General features: G+C 36.3%; 2 protein-coding genes across 2 annotated transcripts in view; both read left to right on the top strand.

Annotated features, from left to right (window-relative positions):
- LOC143576723 (uncharacterized) overlaps positions 1-23205 on the top strand; it is a 57825-nt gene extending 34620 nt beyond the window's left edge. The window contains exon 2 of the mRNA XM_077060752.1: positions 22109-23205. Within this exon, the coding sequence (XP_076916867.1) occupies positions 22228-22773 (546 nt within the window). The 5' untranslated portion in view covers positions 22109-22227 and the 3' untranslated portion in view covers positions 22774-23205. The remainder of the gene's footprint in view (positions 1-22108) is intronic.
- Positions 14866-16407, top strand: LOC143576722 (uncharacterized). Its single transcript, XM_077060751.1, has 2 exons — positions 14866-14920; positions 15373-16407. Exons 1-2 carry the CDS (start codon positions 14866-14868, stop codon positions 16383-16385), a joined length of 1068 nt encoding a protein of 355 aa, XP_076916866.1. The 3' UTR covers positions 16386-16407.
- Positions 23206-24455: the final 1250 nt, after the last annotated feature.

The following is a 24455-nucleotide window of genomic DNA, read 5'->3' as shown; positions in this document are numbered from 1 at the left end:
CTAACTTTATCGCCAAGCATTATACCATAGTGACGGTAATGAGCAATACCTTTGGTATAGATATCACCAAGGGAAGAATTTAACTCACTATTGTGCAATAGGTAAGTCACAACATGAGGTAACCCATGCTCAAATAGCCAACGTCCATCAACAAGAAGCTCATAAATACGCTCTTGAGGGTTAGAAACATCAACATCAGAAGCTACCTTCTCATTCTCGAGCTTCTCCTTCTCAACTAATACCGTCCTGTCTTGACTAACCTTACGCCTCTACTTATGTAAATCCTTGGCCATAGCTTTCAGCTTATGCTTTTCGACATCAATCGTCGCACGTGAAAAGCCAAGATGATGGGTCAATCTCTCTACTTGAGTAAATAAGGTACCATTCTTTTTCTCTGTTTCATCCAAAGTAGCTTCCAGCTTCTCATTATCAGCCCGCAAGCTATTAAGCTCCCTTGGAGCACCACTCTAACGCCCCAAACCTTTAGGAACAAGAGCAGTATGACGGACAAAACCAAAAAATATCTTTCATATCGCCTCGTCATCACTCAAATATTCATAAACCTTCTTTTCGACCGGAGGCAAACAATGTGAAAAAAAAATCCTAACAACGGATGCTTTCTTGAATGTGTCATCATTTTGAATATTCCACTTGGGTACACAAGTAACACTACTCACACTCGACATATCAAAAATAACGTCACCTTCGCTAATAGCTTTCTTCAACTTTCCCTTGTCCATTGGCTTCTTAGAAGAAAGAAACTTCATTTTATTCGACTTCTCAACCTTCTCAGAATTACCTCTATCAACCTCAGTAAGAACATGCTCCTTACTAGCAGGTTTCTCAACAGTTTTTTCAGCCCAAGCATGACCTTCTGTGGCAAGCTAGATGCACCCTTCGAAAAAATCACTGCAAGGTAAGGAATGGTGTAACATTTCGGATTTTCCAAACCCATATTTGTTTATGTTTAACCCGGCCCGAAACATTTTTGGATCATTATTATTTTTGAAAATCAACTATTTATGAATTTTAAGTCCTCTTATGTTCACTTTAGACCCTTCAAGTTTTATATATCCTTTATTTCTTATTTATATCATAAAAAGTTCGTATAATGACCAAAAACCAAAGTACAAGGACCAAACATGACAAAATGTGAAACATCACCCTCCTCACCACCAGAGCGCCGCATGGGCAGCTTCCATGTCTCCGTCGCGCGACGTCTTGGGAAAGCTGTAACGCCCGTAAATTTCGTTAATCGGCTCGATCGTTTATAAATGTTTGTTTAAAACCCGAGGTTTATTGGCCCGTTCCGTATTTTGGCCCGAGTTGGTGAGGTAGCATATAGTCTGGAATTGCCCGAGAAGCTCGCGGGGATTCATCCTACTTTTCACGTGTCCCATCTATGGAAATGCTTAGCGGATGAAGGGGCTCATGTGCTTCTTGATGATATTGAGCTCGATGGTAAGCTGAACTACGTCGAGCAACCGATTACCATCCTTGACCGTCAGGAGAGGCGTCTGAGGAATAAGGTGGTTAGGCAGGTGAAGGTGCAGTGGAGGCACCGTAGGGGTTCCGAGGCTACTTGGGAGTCCGAAGACGAGATGAGGAGGCACTATCCGCAGTTGTTCCTGTCGCATCGGGATTCGGGGACGAATCCCATTGGAAGGGGGGGTGGAGTTGTAATGCTCGCTAATTTATCGGTTTAAAGATTTTATGCCTGTAGAGTATGTATGTTTTCTTGGGATTTGTTTGGCATCTTTCGTTGACCCGACCATCTTTCCGGTACGATAATTTATCTAACCTTTTTCCCCAAGTTACCACATCCCTTAAACTTCGAGGGCTAATGCGTAACATCTAATTTATATCATAAAACTTGGATTAACCTAACCCTAACCCCTTTAGCGGCGCCGATCGTAAGGAGAACCCCCCCTGCTCGTTTTTCTTCTGCCCAGCCAAGTTTTAGCCATGAAAACTTCAATTCAAGGTAGGTTTTATGATTCCCCATGTCTTTTACACCTTAATTGATCATATTAACGCGCTTATTGGTCGTAAAGGTTGAGTTTTGATGATAACAGTTTGCTGACAGATTCGTATACGTTTATTGTAGGGTCTGTAACGCTATGATAATCCATTGTTTTTGATTGATTCTTGATTCCATGATGTTCTACTTTGAGTCTAGTTTCCAGAAAGGTATAATACGTAATTTTTGGACGAGATTTGAATGGTTTTTATGAATTTATAAAATCGAGTGTCAAAGCTGATGCGGGATGACGAATTCTGGTCTGTCTTCCCGACGTCATAACCTATTTTCGACAGGTCCAAATTGGTTGGTTCCATTTCTGGAAGTTAGTATTTTGAGTTAGGAACCAAACCCAATTGGAATCGTTTAATTTGGTTCAGTAATGAATTTTATAAAAATAAAACCATTTTGTTGCGCACTGAAATAGCTGTACGTACTTTTCTGTGTTGGAGGAATTTTTATAATTTTTGTGTCCAATAGAAAAATATAATAAAAATATTTTTATAAACCTAAGACATTTATTAAAGTCTGGTAAAAATTTAATAATTTATTTCAAAGGTTATCCTATGTAATTAAATGCATCTTCACATGCTAAAATCTACACGTTTTACTCGTTATTAATCGATAAGTTCGTTTTAGGCTTAACCGGTGGATTTGGTTAGTTGAAAGGTTTTAGGGGCTGAGGTAAAGTAATTGGGTTTGGGTTGGGCCTCGTCCCAAGTTGTTGGCCAAGTTGTTGAGTCTTGGGCCAAGTTGTTGGGCCTTGGGACAAAGTATTGGGCCTTGGGCCAAGTGTGGGGCCTTGGGCCAAAGTGTTGGCTTTAGCGGCCCATTATGCAAGTGTGTTCTTGCGGTCTAGTTTAGTAGCGCGTTGTGTATAATTTACAGGCCCTTGCTTGTGATTGTGCACTTAGGGATTTCCTAGCTCGTTGCATGTGTTCGATTGATTCAGGTGAGTTCATGATGCCCTTTTTACTCTTTTTACGTTTTGGGCTAGCATACACACCGAAATCCAATTTTATATGATTTTACCCGTTACAACTATTTGAATGGTATTAAATGGTCTCACTCGTGATTGCGCATTTTGAAAGTTATATTTGAATTATTTTACATGCTTTAGGATATTTTAGACTTGTTTATGGTCTTGTATCCTTTAAGGTTACATACATTATTGATGGTCTAAACTCGAGGATGTTAATAGACTTGGTAGAAATTGAATACGAGTAGACCTATTTACTTGGTTCACGTTGGGATGTTTACATATATATATATATATGTATGTATGTATGTATGTATGTATGGAGGTATGTATGTATGTTTGAGTATGTGTTACCTTATAGCCTACGGTTATGCGATGATATTTAGTTCCTCGTGACTAAGAATGATGTGAGTAGGCTTATTGATGTGTGTGTGCATGGTGATCAAATCCCGTGGTGGAGATGCCCGTGTGGCGTGATCATCATTCTAGCGGGTCAAATATATTACTCGGGTTTTATAATCCCGTGGTGAAGAGGCGCGTTGAATGTTGAGCCGTGATCGGGTCAAATATATTACTCGGGTTGTACCCGTGGTGGAGAGGCCCGTATCACGTGCTTGGATGTGTGAGCCAAGATCGGGTCAAATATATTACTCGGGTTGTACCCGTGGTGGAGAGGCCCGTATCATGTGCTTGGATGTGTAAGCTGTGACCGAGTCAAATATATTACTCGGGTTTGACCCGTGGTGGAGAGGCTCGTGTCACATGCTTAGGTCTTACCGCGTCCGGGTCAAATATATTACTCGAGTCTCGACTCGTGGTGGAGAGGCCCGTGTACGTGTGTTCGACGATGAATGTATTATTTGGTGAGTTATATTAATTATTTTATTATTATCCTCTCTATTGTTTAGAGCTATAATTTTGAGATAAAGTATGAAATATTGTTTATGAAAACTTGAACTCACTCAGCTCAAGCTGACTTTGTGTGTATGTTAGATTGACTTTCAGGCTAAGAAGTGGATGCTACTGCTTGGACGTGCTGGATGCTACTCGGAAGGTTGAAGACATTTCTAGTCAAGGATTTCAAATAAAACGAATATTTTATTTACAATTGATTTTAGACACCTGTACCTGTGTTTTGGGATTTTTGATACTTAAACTTTTCCGCTGTTATTCACTCTGAACTGGTTTTAAATGCAAAGAATTGTTTGGTTTTAAATTTTTATGAAATTGTGTATGTGATTACCAACTGTAGGATTCCCGGGATTCGGGGTCTTACAAAAGCTGCACAGAATCATTACTTGATTTCGTTTCTTAACTCGTTTAAGGTATAAAATCATGTATATTAGGCATGTTTGAGTGAATTAAGGACCAAGTAAACATCATACAACTAAAATATCATTCCCAATTCATTTCTTACTGACCAAGAGAGGATCTTTATGAATCTTTTCATGATTCTTTCCTTTAAACCGTATTTACTTGCTTAAACGAGTTATATGTCCAAATATAGTTCGTTTTTACTATTCCTATATAAACACATCATAATTCCCCGTTGTAACTTTAATCTAACCCTAATACAAGTCCTCTAGCCGTCACCTACCTCTGGTCATCCCTAAACCCTTCGGTTTTTGCATATTCGTTGAAGATACAAGACTTGTTCGTTGACTTTGCTTACTTTAGGACCTTTGACTTCCGTTTCTCATCAATCCTTTCACTTTCCGGGTAAGTTGTAAACTGTAAAATCGTTCATACATATTCCCTAGTCAATAAACTTCAATCAATTTCTAAGATTGAAGGGTATTGACTGGTCAATTGCTTTAAAACCTGATAAAGGGTAAAATAGTCAACAACTTTTACATATCGTTTTCTCACACTTCTGGTCGGATTCAAAGTTCGGTCCAGAAGAATTTTATTCTCATGACTAAATTGTAAGGCTACTGACCAAAACCAAACTTCTGACTCGTTGTTCGGATTCTGGTCAGTACCAGCTCGTTTAAACGTTTAATTCAACATAACTAGAGTTCTACTCCTCTGTTTGGATTGATTCCAGCGGCATTAAGTTCGTTTTTATTTATAGTTTTATATCACAAAGTTTCAGGTTCTAATTAGTTATCTTGTTTGACACGTATTGGACGACTCGCTTATCCGTTGACTCGTTTATTCTTAATTATACTCACTTGCCTTTAATCTAAGATGAGTTTTATCATTCCCTTATTTTACTCAGTTTTATAAAACATTTTGGGGACATATGCGTATATCATACTATATATATACATATCTATATATATATATATCAAAAATAGCAAACGTGTAATTGTGTGTGATTAATCAAATCTACTTATTATGTGCTTATTTGTCTTTGTATGCAATCGTTTGAAATATCCCCTTGGAGAGGGTTCTCATTATTGACCACCGTCCGATTCGCTTGGCAACGGTCTTATTATTACTTGCTCATGTTTGATTACCGGCGCCCGATTCGCTTGGCAATGGTTTAATCGAGAACTTATTTGCTCATGGTTTGATTTCATTACCGCATTTATTATGTTTTGCTTATTTATTATATTAACATTATTTTTGGTGTCAAAAATTGGTGATAAACTCACTCAACATGTTTGTTGACAAAACTCCATTTTCTACGCATATGCAGGTTGCTTGTATTAAAGATTGAAGTTTGGACACGTAGACAAGACCTTAGGATATTATCAAGTTGATATCTATTTGAGCTTTTCTTTGTTTATTTGAATAGCTTTATTGTATTTGGATATTGTGTGTAATTGAAATTAATTAATTTATTAGATATTGTCACTTTTATATATGATAGTATCTTCGAGCTGTGAGCAATCGGATCACGCCCTGGCATTTCCGTCTTAGGTTGGGCTGTGACAGATTGGTATCAGAGCCGAAGGTTATAAGATAGGTCGTTAGAATTTGTCCTAGACATATGCATAGGACCCTATATGTGCTTATCTGAACTACCTTATGTGCTATTTAATAAATTGTTTACAGCTTGCTTAGATTAATTATTTTATTGTATTGTATTTTTATTTATTTATTGCACACACACACACAAATTCCGAGGTTACGCCTCACTTTCAAAATATTTTTAAATCCTCTTAATTTTAGTAGATTACCTTTTATTGTGGGAAATTCTTTAAGAATTCCCGTGTTTTGTTTTGCTATTTCACCTTGAAGCATGGGGGTATGAAAAATGTCGTACAACTATAACTTTAAGTGGTACCCGTAGTCGGCTAAACGGTTGCATGGTAAACATAACCGGTTAAACGGTTATACTTCCAAATTGTGTTTTTAAATTATTTTAAATGCTTTGTTGGGTGAAAAATCCATGGAAATCCATGGGCACTCCAATTATCCATTTCTTAAACCATTTTCGATTTGATTTTTGGGTTGGAACGTATCGTCCGGGGTGATTCCCAAGATATACCAATTACTTATATTTGATTTGTTGATTCGATATTTAGTTGGGTCGGTTAAATGCCATGTAACGCTCATGGTCCGACCAACTCCATTGAGTTGATAATTCGTTAATTAGTTGGGTCAGTTAAACGCCATGTCAACGCTCATGGGCTGACCAACTAAATTGTTTATTACACGTTATTTGAATTGGGCCAACAAATTGCCATGGAACGCTCATGGGAGGCCAATTCACAAACTTTATGTTGCTTTATTTAGTTGGGCCATTCAAATTGCCATGGAAAGCTCATGGGAGGCCAACTCATTGAACATGTTTCGTTATTTTATTTGGGATCTCGAGCTACCATGGGAAGCCCAACCCAATAACATTTTACTTTTGAATTTTTGTAAACATTAGTTATTAAATTAAATATCTTAAGAAAATTATTCACATTATTTTAAATTCCAACTCGTCCTCGAGTCATCACTTGCACGATTATATTTAGGTACACTTCTCTATTATATCGCATTAACTTATCCACACAACTTACCCATCATCTCATAAATTATCATATCTGGTCCTCATAAAAGGCCTTTGATGTTCGGTTTATTTGTACATATATTAGTATGTTAATTTAGTCGTTTTACTCGTTTATTTTAGGAACTTTGGTACTTCATACGTGTTTATTGTGTTTCAGGTCACAGGTACTTACGCACTTAATTTGGACCTGTACGAGCACGTAACGAAGACCCGGGATGTCCAGCACGCAAACCGAGGCATTTATTGGGAGTTGTTGAGTGAAGCCACCCATCGCGTAGCGCGATGGGTGTGAGAGGCAGGGCATCGCGCTATGCGATGCCCTTCAATTTGGACTTCGTTGACTTTTGGTCCATCGCGTAGCGCGATGGACCAGGAGAGGAGACCATCGCGCTATGCGATGGTCCCCATAATCGTGAAAGCTAGGGTTTTTTCATATATTACGTTTTGACAACCCTAGACGCAATTATTCACTATCCATACGATTTTTAGAGCATCAAGGAGGAGAACCATTGATCCCAATCATCTCAAGGTCCAGTGCATGATCCTCCTATCCATCATAACCGAAGCCCAAGAGATGCCGAGACGCGGCTAGATCCCTCGAGTCATACCCGGGATGTATAGTTTGTAATCTTTCAGTTATTTTCTCATGTACTAGAACGATTGATTGTAATTATTTTGATGTTAATCTATGAGTATTGATGTCTAGTATTACTGTGCACAACGTCAGTTTAGGTTTATTTCGATCAGAACGATTAGTGTGCAAGTTGCTATGATAATTGCTTATAGGATTGTTTTGACTTGTTAATTGCGAAAAAGCATACGTTTGCCCTTAGTTGAGTCACACTGGCAGAGACCGTTTGATAACCAGTGCCGCGTGTTAGCGAGCGTGGATGCCTAATGTTTAACCGGTTAGTCAGTCTGTAGTTGACACAGGATAGTTTATCTGTTAAGTTGCATGAGATGTTGTTTGATTGCTTACTTGGATTCTCGGGTGTGATTTGTCCTTGTTACTTGATTAAATTTTTGATTACTTGTTCAGTTATTATAAAACCAAACTGTTTGCTAGTGTGATCAACACTTTAATTGAATTACTTCATAATGTTAGGAATCGTTTACACTTTACACTGACCACATACTCCTCGTGGTTCGACACCCTAATTACCCTGACTAGTTTAAGGTGATTAGGACACTGATTTATATTGTTTTTGACTAGATAGCGACATTCTAGCATTAGTCTTTCCTAGGAATCAATCATCGTAATCAACGTCGTTCACCTGCTTCTCGTGATTGCTGTTCGACTACTAGAATCGACAAAGAGTTTGCTGCTGTATTTCGTTAACCAAACGATCGCCAATCTCGACAAAACTAAAATACACTGAACAAGAAATCTTATACTAACTCATATCCGTTAAAATATTATTTAAATTATATTTTCTTATTTATATCCATATCCTCAAACTATAAATTTCTAAGTACATTTAAATCTTTATCCTCAACTTTAAACTATAAATATTTTATTATCTCTTGTTTTCTTCAATATCATGATGGTTTTCACAACTTATTTTCCATTTTATAAATCTTTATTATTAAAATTCAATTATTGTAAATTTTATTATTATTAAACTAAATTATGTATTCTCTAAATTTAATTTCCATTTTTAAATTAAAAATTTTCCATTAATTGACTTAACTTTTATTATTAAATTGACTTTTTGATTGAACCTTTATCGTAAATATTTCAACTCCCTACTTTGATTTTTTTGAAAGTTTTGAACGTTTTAAATAATAATTTCGTAGTTGTTTGAAAAGTCATGGTGGTTCATGCATTTCTAGCCTCGCATTTATCTCAATTTATTATATGCTTCACTTTAATTTAGAATTTATTATTTATTCAAATTTCCATTATTGATAACTCAAATTACTTACTTCCTAATATTTATAACGATTTTATGAAAAAGGAAAAAAATCCACGAATTCTCAATTTAATCTAATTAGTTACCTACTTTATATTTTATCTAATTTTAAAGATTTAACTGGAATAGGACTATCTCGGTGGTTCGGGAATATCCGTTTACTAATTTAATTTATTAACGATGTACATTTTCGCATTATCATTAATATTTAAATTATTAACTATTATAATATTTTAGAATATCTTAATCGAATTAATCTCATCTCATAATCACAAACTTGAAAGGCTATAACTTTATATTAACCTCTCTTTAAATCTCATAAGTTCTCAACTAACTAAACTCGACTCACAAAATAAATTTATACTCTCGATCTTAAGAATTTTGTTCCTAATAAATACGATCTTTACAGATTCCACATGTTATTAACTATCTTAAAAATTGTTTTGAATTAGACTTTTGCGCATATCATCTCATGAATCAAGTTCCTTTATTTATCACGGTTAACTTCATACTCTACTCTTAGCTTATTTTTTATCATCATAATTCATTTCACATGTCTACTTCAAGAAATCAATTTCAGTCTCCAAAATTTGTAACTTTCCTAAACAAAAGATATAATAGAAATCACCTGGTTTTATTAATCAAATTTGAACATTAAATAAGTATCTCTTGAATTTATATTTAAAGTTATCAAAACGTTTGCTTCTTTCAAAATGATGGTTTAAATGTTTTACAACCCACATGATGAAACGAGTTATGCGGACCATCCGACGACAAGAGTAATTATGGTCGCGAACATAATTATCCGAGTCCTCGTATGGAAATCATAATACGTAAAATTATGTGTCATGATTTAGAACCTAAGGTAGCTTGGGTAACGGTACGAATGATGAGATGATAAAGAAATGGTGGATACACCGCTGGTACATTCTATATATAAGTACCTTTATCGGATTGTCATTCGAAGCGTTTCTTTGGTTATTGGAACTAAATTTTAAGGCTACTGACCAAAACCTGACTTCTGACTCGCTGTTCGTATTCTGGTCAGTACCAGCTCGCTTAAACGTTTGATTCAACATAACTAGAGTTCTACTCCACTGTTTGGATTGATTCAGCGGCATTAAGTTCATTTTTATTTATAGTTTTATATTACAAAGTTTCAGGTTCTAATTAGTTATCTCGTTTGACGCGTATTGGACGACTCGCTTATCCGTTGACTCGTTTATTCTTAATTATACTCACTTGCCTTTAATCTAAGATGAGTTTTATCATTCCCCTATTTTACTCAGTTTTATAAAACATTTTGGGGACATATGCATATATCATACTATATATATACATATCTATACATATATATCAAAAATAGCAAATGTGTAATTGTGTGTGATTAATAAAATCTACTTATTATGTGCTTATTTGTCTTTGTATGCAATCGTTTGAAATATCCCCTTGGAGAGGGTTCTCATTATTGACCACCACCCGATTCGCTTGGCAACGGTCTTATTATTACTTGCTCATATTTGATTACCGGCGACCGATTCGCTTGGCAATGGTTTAATCGAGAACTTATTTGCTCATGGTTTGATTTCATTACCGATTTATTACGTTTTGCTTATTTATTATATTAACATTATTTTTGGTGTCAAAAATTGGTGATAAACTCACTCAACATGTTTGTTGACAAAACTCCATTTTCTACGCATATGCAGGTTGCTTGTATTAAAGATTGAAGTTTGGACACGTAGACAAAACCTTAGGATATTATCAAGTTGATATCTATTTGAGCTTTTCTTTGTTTATTTGAATAGCTTTATTGTATTTGGATATTGTGTGTAATTGAAATAAAATAATTAATTAGATATTGTCACTTTTATATATGATAGTATCTTCGAGCTGTGAGCAATCGGATCATGCCCCGGCATTTCCGCCTTAGATTGGGGTGTGACAAGCGAAACCAATAATGGATACAATAAGAGCAACATCTTCATCGCTAATTACAAGAATGAAACAACTAACGTGCGAAGACGAACGAAAAATTCAAGAAGTCGTTTACGAAGAACAAAATGAATCTCCTTAGTGTCAGGTTATACCTCATTGAATGCAGCTTCATGCTTCCTGCAAACAAGGGCAAAGGGAAGAAGGAATCGGAAATAAAAAAGAGATTATGCTTTCCAAGTAAAGGTGAAACTAATTTACTAGAAGTCAGACCATTCTCAACGAGTTTTCTCAATAGTGAACCAATCGCCGTGTTCAGCTAATTGAAAAATCCATCGCTACGTAATGAAGGTTAGTACCCAAGTGATCGACACACGATTTCGAAATACATAATCCTAGCAAAATCAAAAGGTACCAATTGACCTAGGGTAGCACGATGATGTATGAGAACATTCAAGAAAGAATTTTCAAAGGGGTTTTCTACAACCCCCCCCCCCCCCCCCAAATTGCTAAAAAAAACTCACCAATACGCCGCATATGCTCTATACGCGGTGTATTGGTGGGTTTTTCTAGAAAAACCCACTAAATTTGTCTTATTATTATTTTTTCTTTATTTATTTTCTTTTGTTATTATTATTGTTATTTATCATTATTATTATTATTTATTATTTATTATTATTCAAAATTTGGCAAAGGACGTTCAGTTGCAGCGCTTATTTTGGAAATTTGACATTTCCAAACGACCTTTTAATTTCTTGGCTGCTTTTGATATCGGCATCTTGAATCAGTTGCAGGACTTATTTGGGAAAATTGACATTGCCAGAACGAACTTTCAATTTCTTGGCTGCTTTCATTATCAGCATCTTGAAACTCCTCTCGATTTCTTCAAAATCTAACTGTCTTGACCGTTGGCCACCACCACCAACCATAGTTGTTTTCACTTCAATACATATTCGTTGTCACTAAGCTTAAGCTTAAGGTTAGTATTATTTTTATGTTTAGATGGGGGGTTTTGTAGGTTTGGTGTTGAATGATAATATTAAGAACCGGTGTAAGTACGTGGAAACCTGAAAGCTTTGTCTTATTTAAGTGGTGAGTACACTCAGTTCATATCGAGTAAGTTGAAAATTTGAGAAGAGTCTAATATGCTTCATATTGAACAATATGACACAATATCATGACCGTTTGTTTATTTTTTTTGTTTTGTGATGGCCGCCGGTAAAGGAATGAAAGCTTCTTGAGGAAGATTCAAACGACAAGATTCAAACGGTAAAGGCGTGTGCGCAGACTAGATCCGGTAAAACGACGACGTTTTGTTTTCTGATTTGTTAGTGGCGTGTTGACTAACACACACATGTATGTTTCAGCAACCAGGTGCCCTTGAGCGGGTACGCCGAACCAACGATTCGGCTGCGCCGGTCTAACCGCGTCGAAGTATGAAGCCTGGAACGAACGTCCTTTGCCAAATTTCGAATAATAATAAATAATAAATAATTAATAATAATAATAATGATAAATAACAATAATAATAACAAAAGAAAAGAAAAAAACATAATAAGACAAATTTGGTGGGGTTTTTTAGAAAAACCCACTAATACGCCGCATATAGTTCTATACGCGGCGTACTAATGGGTGTGGTGGGTGTCCCTAGTAGGACCCTTTTCAAAACAGATTACGAATATTTGATGATCAAAGAAACGAATGTATAAGGTGACCTTTTTGAACCCTTTTTGTAAAACAAAAGAAACAAAAGGGAAGGTTTTACCTTATAAACGAACAAAAGGGAAGATATTGCTGGAGAAGAAATAATTAATCAATGGGTTTTGCTGGAAAAAAGCAACAAAAATGAGAGGTTGTAACCACATTTTACAGTTTTCTCAAAAATAAAAGAGGTTTTGAAGAAAGCGTAAAGTATCGAAGGGTCAAGATGGAAGCTAGCTTCCAGTTGTTGCTATAAGTCCACCATAACCCTTGGTAGTAACTATAAAATCAATCACATTGATGGTTATTAAACTGCCAGCCGCTCATCACTATGAATATAATACACTATAGGTCGACACCAGAAGCCCCTAGCTTTTAGCCCTAAGCTTCAATCGCGGAAGCTTCGAGCCACAAGGTTCTGGCTTCTAGACCATACGTTAGAAACATTTTCCAGCTTATAGGCTTCAATAAACAAGCCCAAAACAGCAAAATGGGTATATACATTGGTCTATTAAGAGGCATGTCGTTGAGCCCAAAAGCATTAAACACCCAGGGGGAACATCATGAAGAAAAAAGAGTTAAGTCACACGCATTCGTCACAACAATCTGAATATTTCTGACTGGGGGCCTGATGACGTGGGTACGCTTACCCACCCGTAAGCTGGAGATGCTTAGGAATATAAAAGCAACAAACACAAGCTGCCAGATAGGGAAGCTCGAAGTTTGCCCAGCAAGATTCCTAAGTTGACCAAGGGAGCTCCTGCTACAATAAAGTTGTAGAAAAGTCATGTATGGAAAGCTGGTATCTACCATAAAGCAAAAGTGACGACATGGCAGACAAGGGCATAACATAGGTTGCACGATAATGGCATTACCAGTCTGTATAAGCTGAAAGAGGAGTTTACCACTTTTCCTTAAGAAGCTTAAACTTTCCTAGAGAAGCTTTCGACTGCCTATAAAAGGAATATTCCAGCCAAAGGTATTCTCATTCTCATTCACCTTATTTCTCTCTACTCTCTCTCTCTCTCTCTCTCTCTCTCTCCCACTAATACTCCGCCAGAATATTATTTCCAAAATACTACTCACTAAGAGATCCTCCTCTCCAAAGAGTAATTATCATTAATTGGAGTTGTTAGTCCTCTGAGTTGCTAGGTCCACGAGTTGCTGAGGTATAACACTATCAGCTCACTCCTACCCCAACGACCAATCATCAGTTAAGCAGCCTGAAATCATCTCAGCTGCTCTCTAACCGTTGGGTATCAACCAATATCTCCTCTTGCATTCTCTATCTCTACTATACATAACTTTTTATTAGAACGGCGACTTTCTTATATTTAGGCTACCACACTCTCCAAATTGGAGAGCCCCGATGCCCCATTCTGGCCAGACTATGTTGTCTTAATCGGGCCCATGTTGGCTTCAGATTTTGGCTTGGGCATTCCCCCGGGAAACCATACCGCCGACTTCCACTTGACAGCCGTTGTGCCACCACAAGAGCATAACTCTCTGGCGTAACACACAGTGGGACAAAAACCCGGGTGGGCTCAGAATTTGAGCTGACAACCTTTGCACAATGCCCAGCTCAAATCTTTCATTGCCAATATCCACCCAAATATGACACAAGTGGGATTCGAACTTGAGTCTCCACTGGAGAACCCAAGCCTCTTACCAATAGGCCATAAGTGGGAGATCTCTACCATACATAACTATATTTACTATTTATATACTTTCACAAGATAAATTACTAGTGTTGAGCGTCAGAGGGTGGTCTAAAGACCCTGGTCTCTGGTCCCATTCTAATGAGTTCTTTCGTGTTATAGGTACAAGCTGGAAGATGACTCTGGAAGCGTCCATACCATCACCCGTCCATACCTTTATTATTTCCCATGCTCGTTGTAGCAACTTACATGATCTATATTGTCATATAGCACAAAATAAAGTTACTATAAGTATTTACTAGTCATGCAAATCGGTTAATAGAAGAAAATTATAAGTCAAAGGTAACGCGAACATAAAAGACTCCTTTCGATTAAGTTATAAGAAAGTATGTATCAGTGTAGCCACTAAGCCAAATAAGTTGTCAATTTTCTTGATGGACCACCGTCAGGAAGGCTGCTAAACGGGTGTACGGGTCGAACCAAACACGAATAAATTTGTTTTATACGAAACTGAAAATCGTTTCACACACATGAATCCAAAAACGACAAATGTGCTTGGGGTTGACACAAAAGGACAAAAACTACCCGTTTAATCAAATTTTTTTTTTTTAAAATTAAATCTAAATTTACATGTTATTTTATTTGTTAATTGGCCGGCCTTTATATACCACTGAATGGATGCAAAACCCAAATCAATCATTTCAGGAATAATGGCTTCATCAAGAAGACACCCCGGTGACTTCGACGGCAGTTACGAGATCAACGGTAAGGATCCTTCCGATCATCAACACCAACACCAACACCAACACTTAAATCATTTTAATAATTAATACTTGCTATATTTTGTACCTGTTTTAGAGTTAATTAATTAATTGATGGTTCATCAGATTTTTAGGCTTACTTATTTTGTAAAAAATTACAGGATCTTTCCGATCATCAACACATAATTATTTAATTTATGATTTTTAGGCTTATTTTGTATATACAGTAAATGTATTTTGCTTCTTTCAATCTTAATTTACTACATAAACGGTAACCTCAATATATTATTATTATTATTATTATTATTATTATTATTTGCTGCTAAATTGTGTACTTGTTTTAGAGGTTATTAATTGATTAATGCTTCGTTAGATTGGATTTACCAATACACTAAATTGTGTACTTGTTTTCTTTATTTGTTCTTAATTTACTTGAATGTTTGATCGCATCTTCAGTGATAACCGCCACCGATCAGACCACCCATGTTGCGGTCAAAGATTCGGACACCATCAGTCAAATTCAACGCAAGATCCAGGGTAAGAAGAAGTTCAGTACCTCCACACTTATCAACATATTCATCAAGAACCTTGAAGGAAGGATTATGTATTATCTTGAAGTCAAACCTTCGGACACCATCGGCAACGTCAAAGCCAAAATGGGTGATTTTGCGCAGGTGCTGGTCTTCAGTGGTGTTGCCCTTGAAGATAGCAGTACACTTGCTGACTTAAACATCATTTGCGGATCAGTTCTTACTCGCATTGATACGGCACCACGCGGAAAGATAGAAATATATGTGCATACTTTCACCAAAAAGACCATCTCTTTGTCGGTCACCCCCACGGACACCATCGCCAACGTCAAGTTGTGGATCATGTATAAGGAGGGTGTTCCTGTTGATGAGCAGGTGCTGATTTTCGATGGAATGGCTCTTAGAGACAGCGGGACCCTTTCCGACTTCGACATTCACGGGCAATCGGCCCTCACGCTTGCGCGCAGATCAAGGGGATCAATGAAGATATTCGTCAAGACGTTCGAAGGGAAGGTCATACCGGTGAAAGTCAACCCTTCAAACACCATCGGCAATGTGAAATCCAAGATCCAGGGTGAGGTGGATATTCCCCATGACGAGCAGGAGCTGATCTTCGATGAAACGGTTCTGGACAACCTCGACACCATTGCTGACTTTAACATCAACAAGGAATCCACACTCACACTTGTGCGCTTATCAGCGCGATATATGCGTATATTTATCAGGTCTCAATCCGCAAAGAACGTTGCTCTGAAAGTCAAACCCACTGACACCATCTACAATGTGAAGCTTAAGTATGAGAATATCGAAGGTATTCCCCCAGATCAGGTGAGATTTATCTTTGACGGGAGGCAATTGATGGATGGCCATACCCTTGCCGATTACCACGTCGACAATGAATCAGTCATTCATAGTGTGTTATCACTAAGGGGAGATTAGAGAAGCATATTTTATGAACTATTTAATATTTTGTAGCTCTGTTTGGTTTGGTAAACTTGTTGTGTACATGTATTTGAATTTATGGAATGGTTCGGCCTAACAGAAATGATTGGATGTTCTTCATAATTAAAACATCAAAACGACTGAGAAACATTTATGATAAAACGAGTTATAAGCGTTTATGCAATGAATGAATTTCATAATTTTTTGTTGATAAATTAGGTGTATAAAGTGAGTAGCCATTCGGTATTTAAACAACTCGACTAATCTCGATATAAAAGCTGTGAAATACTTATGTTTTGTAAGCAACTATTCTGCATAGTTCTGTTATTCCTTTGAATTAGGATCATTAATATAAGCAGTTCTGTTATACCTTTGAATTAGGATCATTAATATATGCTGTAAACATCAAAACTGTTCTTAACATTAAGTTTGATGTGTCACTTTCAAAGCAGCATTATTGAGTTTTACATTCTTTATAAAATTTGTTGCAACATTTCTATAACATTTTTTTGTAAAATTTGGGAATCTTAAAAAATACACAAGGTTCCTTAAAGGCTCGACGAGCCTAAACGAGCTTCCCATATAAGGCTCAAGCGCAGGCTTGATAACTAAACGAGCTTTACTTGAGGCTCAAGCTCGGCTCGAGCTCGAAAAAGATCGGCTCGTTTGAGCATTTTATCGATCTGAGCTCGAGTAGCTTGCGAGCAACTCTGCTCGTTTGACCATTAAATATGACTAATAACATTTAAAATACATTTTTATCCTTACATATACTGTTACTAAATGTGTCTTTGCTCTAACCTAACTTTGAAAACACAGTGACATTAAGAGCACGGGGACCGGGTCGTAGGCCTTGAGGCTTGAACCTGCTATGGTTGCAGTCATTCCCAATATGAAATTTGACTGTGCGGCCTTTGGGTTTATTCAACTGTATAAAAAATCTCAATCAGTGTAAGCATGGATACATATTTTTTAACCAGAACTGTTTATTGACATTCAATTGGAGACTGCAAGTGGTCAAAGTCAAGCCAATTCATATCTATAATCTTGGGGTATGTTTGGTTGGAGGTAATGGAATGAAAGGGGAATGGAATGAGAGAAGGAATGGAATGGACAAGGGAATGAAATGGATCATTACCATTCTTTTGTATTGTTTGGTTAGCCTATGAGAATGAAATGAATTATTACTTTTTGTTTTTTGGTATAAAAAAAAATTGTAGGAATGAATTAGAAATAATAAAAACACTCCTATCTAAAAATATTTTTTTTTACAAAAAAAAAAGAAAAAAGAAAACAAAACAAAACCGCAACAACGATGGTGGTGATAGCTCTGGCGACGAATATGGTGGTGTCGGTGGTGGTGGGCGGTGGTTGTGGTGGTGGGGGTGGGGGTGGGGTGGCATTGGTCAAGTGGTGGTAGCATTGATAGTGATGGCGATGGTAGGGTGGCGGCGACGGTGGTGGCGGTCAGGTGGTGGCAACAACGACGGTGGCGGTTAGGTGGTGATGGCAGCAATGGTAGTGGTGGCGGTAGTTGTTAGGTGGTGGTGGTGTTGAGAAAGTATGGTGAATGAGGAATTGAATGAAAAAAAAAGAAGGGGGTGAGAATTAATGATTTTGATGGAATTGGATTCCATGTGTAATGAATGATTTCATTCCATTGAGCAACCAAATATCACTTTTTTCATTCCCATGTAATGAATTATTCCATTCCCACTGTCATTCCTACATACCAAACGCTACCTTGAAGTCTTCCCAACTGATTTGTGACAGATTAGTAGTTTAGCATTACGGCAGGTTTAGCAGGTCCGAATCATGCTTATATTAGCTCAGAACATGATTTCTTGTCAAGATGGTTTGATTTTGAGTTGAAGGGGTGCTTGGTTTATCAAAGCAAGAGACAAGTTTTCTTCTAGTTTAGTCTAGTAAGGATTAGTAGGTTTATAAATATGCTTATTTGTAATCAATTTCATTATCAAAAATCAATAAAACAATCAAGATTAGACTGTTATCAAACATGACCACCCCTTCAAACTTAATGTTGATTTCATTTCGATGTTTAACCTAAAACAAATAATGAAAATGGTAAATAAATAAATACCAGAAATTAGAGGATTCAACATTGATTCTTATTGTGGTTACAAGATCTTTTATCTCTGCTTCAATCTTTTATTTTGTCTTTTTCTCTTATTTTCTTTCACAAACTTGTGTCATTGTTCTACACTTTAATATCTTTCTTTCTACTTTTAACTTTTTCCTCGCATTATCACTTTTGAAATCTTAATATTGAATGTTTGATTGAGTACTAAACTAATAATAACACTTGATAAAAAATAAACTAATAGTACTAATAATTTAACTAAACACTAATTCAAACTAAAAACAATATCACATTATATTTTAACTTCAGGAGTGAGATTCACTAATAGTGAAACTTTTCTCCCACATTTAACCATAGAGTTCTTTTATCCATTGTCAAAGCACCAAAAACAGTTAATGGTACTTTGAAGTCGACCACTACTTATGCCCGGTATCTCTCTTGTAGTCGAACAATGTGAGATTTGCTTAGAATGTCACAACTACATCTTCTTTTCATCCCACGTCATGTATATAGCCCACAAATCAACCATATAAATGGTCGACACTCTCCTTTTCTTCTCGCAACATATATAAAGCACACAAATCCACGATAAACAAAGTAGTCAAAAACGAAAAAACCTTGAATGTTTTTAGCATGTTATAGATGTTTCTTTGAAGTGGAAAACCTCGACTGAAATGGACGATTTCACAATAAAAATTGAACATATCAAAAGAGCGAGCATAAGTATTTTCACGACTCTTAGAACAATAGTCTCTTCTTTCTACAAAGAAATTGGTACCTAACTCAATCTTGTTTCTAGAGCAGAATTTCAAATGAGTATTACTTGTTACGGTTTTAAGGTAACAAATATTTTATGAATGGATTGATTTGTATTACGTCTTATCTAAAATATGTCACATTTATTTAGCTAAAAATAAACAGAAAAAGCACGCCCGAACTCATCAACATTTTATTTTAAATGCATACAAGATTACCAGAGATGCTTCAAGTAAGAAAACTATGACCCGTTTGTTTGACACTTATTTTTCGTCCCTTTTTTAGAATTTAAAGCTTTTATCCTTTTATTCATATTCTTCCAAATAAAAACATCATCAAACCAAAGGATAGTATGTACACCTTTTTTTTTTAAGTTTTTGAGGAGTTATTTTTGTCCATCTAACGTCATTTTCATAACTCAGGACTATACATGATCTATATTGTCATATAGCACATAATAAGAGTGTACTAGTCGTGCATATTAATTAATACAATTTTTTTTAGGTTTGTGTAAAGCAATCATAAGTTAAATGTAACGCAGATATAAAAGACATCTTTTGATTAAGCTATAAAAAAATATATGTATTAGTGAAGCCACTCAGCCATATAAGTTGTCCATTTTCTAGATAGACCATCTACAGCCTTAGGAGGGCTGTTAAACGGAGTTGGCGGATGAAAACCAACATGAACCTAAAAATTTTACACAAATCTGAAAATCTTGTCACACACATGAATCCAAAAGCGGCACATATGTTCGTGGCTTGACACAAAAACAAACCTGTTTAATCTAGGAAAAAAATTATTTTGTTCTTGGTGTTGGGCTTGAAGTCCTTAGTTGTTGGGCTTTCGGTTAGAAGGTTTATGGTGGGCCGGTTTTATTAAATTAATTAAAGGCCCGTTTAGTTTTTGTGGTCACCAAGATAGAAACCAAAAGTTCATCTTTATATATATTCAGTCATTGTAATTGTATTCTTTGGTTCTGAGCTAATAAAGAGAAACCCTAGTTGCAGCCTGTGGATGTGGCCGAGCCACGTTAATTTCTTGTGTCGTTTATTATTTTCATACTGTGTGTTTATATCGTTTGTGTGTTGTTTCGCTTCCGCATCGCCGCTTTGTTCATAACACTTTATTTGTTAATAGTCTAAAAGTAATTATTAATAGTCTAAAAGTCTAAATTTACATGATATTTTATTTGTTAAGTAATTATGTTTATCCTTTGCCAATTTATTTTCAAATTAATAAATTTTTGGCACAAAAATCCTAAAATAGTCTAAGCTATTACATAAATCTCATTTAAAAACATATACATATAAAAATAATGGAATTATAAACGGGTCAATACTACATTTGCATATTATAAGAGAGGAAGGGGCACTTATGGATATTACCCATGTACCGGCCAATCATACACCGTTATTTCATTTATACTCTTAAGTACCCACAAACCCAAAAGTAACTGGAAACACCTACCCACGAGTACCCTAAAACTTTTTTTGTTTTTTGTTAAAATTTAAAAATAAATAAAACAATTAAATTTAAATAAAATTAAAATTATTACATATTATAATTGAAAACCGGAAAAATAATATATGACGATCAAAACAAAAAAAAATTAAAACACGAACATCTAAACAAGATGATTCTTCGGTCAATTATATTTTTCCGTAATTTCTCGTTTTGCATTAATAGCGATTTCTTCACCTCGTCCTCTAGATGATCATGTGGTCGAGTATATGTCTTAAAGTCTATGTCATATATCCCTTTGGCTACACTCTCGCGTTGTTCCGCAATCAATGCTCTAGAATCTTCCACTTGTTGCTTTTTAGCACCCACCAAATCTTGAAGCGTTGCTTCCTTTCTTAGCGTGTACGCATCTAGTTTGTCACCCGAGATCATCGTTTGAGAATTTTGCCATTGAGGTTTGAGTGAATAGAAATGATGAAGAGTTAGTGAATAAAAATGATGAAATGTTTGAGTGAATAAAAATGGTGAAGAGTTAGTGGTTTAATTTCTTAAAAAAATCTTCAACGGTCATATGTTTGATAGCAAACCTTTGCCACAAATTGTAATTTGGCAAACTACCCACATAGTTAGAGATGGGTTTGCCATGTGATAAACAACCCATGAAGCTTACTCACGTTAACTGCTCCTTCCCCTCTAAAAAGAAATTATAATGGGATTAGAGTGGCCTCCATCGTTTTCTCAGCCTTCCTAATTACTAATTAATAATCATTAATCATTTGAAGAAACCCCTTCGACTTTAGCGGCAGTTACGAGATAAACGGTAAGGATCTTTCCGATCATCAGTACACTTTATTATGATTTTAACATTTGCTATATTATGTTGTTTTAGATTTAATTTCAGGCTTACTTATTTTGTAAACAATACAATTATTATATTTATAGGCTCAGTCAGTCGTTAGGGTTTACCAGTACAGTAAATGGATTTTGCTCCTGGTTGCCTATATTCAGTAGCAGTTTCGTAATCCTAGGCCAATCCGAGCAGTTTAATATACGAGCATGAGCTTCACTTATTGAGCTGGACTCTAAAGAAATAAGTTATAACTAAATAATATATATAGAATTATAATTGAAATATATATAGCTTAAAAAACTACTCGCAAGCCGAGCCGAGCTTAATCGAGCTTTAGAAATAGAGCTTGAAACGAGTTGAATTCAAGCTTTGTATAAGTTAAACGAGCCGAGCTCGAGCCTAGTTGATTTCGGGCTCGGATCGGCTTGTTTGCACCCCATTGTAGTCAATCCTATAAATTTAGTTGCCGTGCTATGAGAGGGATTATACTGGTTACGTTTTTCTGTCTGTTCTTAATTTACTTTAATTTTTTGTTTGACTGCAATCCAGTGATAACCGCCACTGATAAGATCACCCGTGTTTTGGTCAAAGATTCGGACGCCATCAGTCAAATACAACGCAAGATCCAAGGTAAGAAGAAGTCCAGTAATCTCAGTGATCTTACATTTATGAACATATTCATCAAGAACCTTGAAGGAAGGATCACCTATTATCTTGAAGTCAATCCTTCGGACACCATCAGCAACGTCAAAGCCAAAATGTCTGATTTTGCGCACGTGCTGGTCTTCAATGGTGTTGCCCTTGAAGATAGCCGTACACTTGCTGACTTAAACATCAACGATGGATCAATTCTTACTTGCATTGATACGGCGCCAAACGGAAAGATGGAAATATTTGTGCATACTTTCACCAAAAAGACCATCTCTTTGTTAGTCACCCCCACAGAGACCATCGCCAACGTGAAATTATGGATCATGTATAAGGAGTGTGTTCCTGTTGACGAGCAGGTGTTGATTTTTAACGGAATGGCTCTTGGGGACTGCGAGACCCTTTATGACTTCGACATCCACGAGCAATCCGCCCTCAAACTTGTGCGTACATCAAGTGGATTTTTTAAGATATTCGTCAAGACATTCGAAGGGAGGGAGTGTCGTACATGTGAAAATCCACCCTTCAAACACCATCGGCGATGTAAAATTCAAGATCCAGGGTGAGGTACATATTCCCCTGGACGAGCAGGAGTTGATTTTTGATGAAACGGTTTTGAACAACATCGACACCGTTGCTGACTGTAACATCAAGGAGGAATTCACACTCACACTTGTGCGCATATCAACAGGACATATGTATATATTCATCAAGACTCTAGCCGGAACGACTACTACTATGAAAGTCAGACCCTCTTACACCGTCTACAAAGTGAAATGCATATTCGAGGATATGGAAGGTATTCCCCGAGGTAACGGGAGATTTACGTTTGACGGGAGGCAACTGATGGATAGCTTTACCCTTGCTGATTGGCACGTCCACAATGGATCAACCATTTATAATATGGAAGTACTAAGGGGAGATTAGAGAAGCATATTTTGTACTAAAAAACAATGTCTTGTGTCTTCTGATGTATCTCTGTTTGGTAAACTTGTGTACAGGTATTTGAATTTATGGAATGGTTCGGATAAAGAGAAATCATTGATTTTCTTTAATACTGAACGAGTTAAAAGTGTTTGTGAGAAGGCAAGCGATCGTTTATGAAATACTTATGTTTCGTACACAACATTCTGCATAGTTCTGCTATACCTTTGAATTAAGATCACTAATATATGCAACAAACATCAGATTTGTTCTTTTGGTGTGAGTAAATCTCTAACTGAAATAAATCTCACTGAGACCAGTAGAATGAAGTTTCATTGATAACTAGTTATTCGATCCATGAGCTGCTGTAGAGATCCGTTTACACCATTACACCGATACACACACATACAATTTATATATAACTAGTGTTTTACCCGGCGCGTTGCACCGGGACAATAGTAAAACCCAAGCGTTGTCGATCACAAGTGTTAAGCCGGTAAGTCGATGCGAATTCGGTTGGTTCCGGTTACGTGTGTTATTGTACCAGAACTAAAACTAAAATAAAAAAATAATATAATTTGAAGTGGACCAATGGGGTGGTGTTAGCCGGTAAAACTCGGGCGTTTGTAAAACCCGATCGTTGTTGATCCCGGTCATTGAGGTAATGAGTCTACGCAAATTCGGTTGGTTTATGTCACATTCGTGACGGTACCGGAATTAAAACAAAAAAAACAAACAAAATCAGCATTTTGTCGATTTTCGTTACGTTTGTTGCGGTACTAGAACTAAAACAAAACACGTTGAGTCTACTCGAATTCGGTCGGTTTCCATTACGTTTGTCGAAACCAAAACAAACCAAAAAGGACCAATACGGTGCTGCAAAGTAATCAGTATTTTGCGGCACCAAACTTCTTGTTTGTATTATATAATAATTTTATCTTCCAAGAATTTGCAAGTCCTATGTTATGCAAACTTAACACAGAAAGAGAATTTTTAATCACTAGAAGTAATACAGTAAAGCATTTCAGTTTAAACAAATTATTTTTTCAGCATGAAAATAAAGAAATTCATTTTCAAAACTGTATAAAAAATCTCAATCAGTGTAACTATGACTATCATAAGCATAAATACCCATTTTTTTAATCGCGAATGACATTCAAATGGAGCATGCACGTGGTCAAAGTCAAACCAATTCAAGATTTCTAATCTTTAAGTCTTCCCAACTGATTTTATCTCTGATCAACGGTAAAAGATTAAAAGTTTGTGTAGAAGCAGTTTATTCATGGCATTATTGTGTTACTTATCCAAAAGAGGGTAAAATAGT

This window comes from Bidens hawaiensis, unplaced genomic scaffold (assembly GCF_021521415.1).
Source record: "Bidens hawaiensis isolate Kalapana, Puna unplaced genomic scaffold, B.hawaiensis_p1.1 tig00028274_1, whole genome shotgun sequence".
In the NCBI taxonomy this organism is placed as follows: Eukaryota; Viridiplantae; Streptophyta; class Magnoliopsida; order Asterales; family Asteraceae; genus Bidens; species Bidens hawaiensis.
The sequence above is the reverse complement of the archived record's forward strand: the minus strand, read 5'-3'. Positions and strand labels throughout refer to the sequence as shown.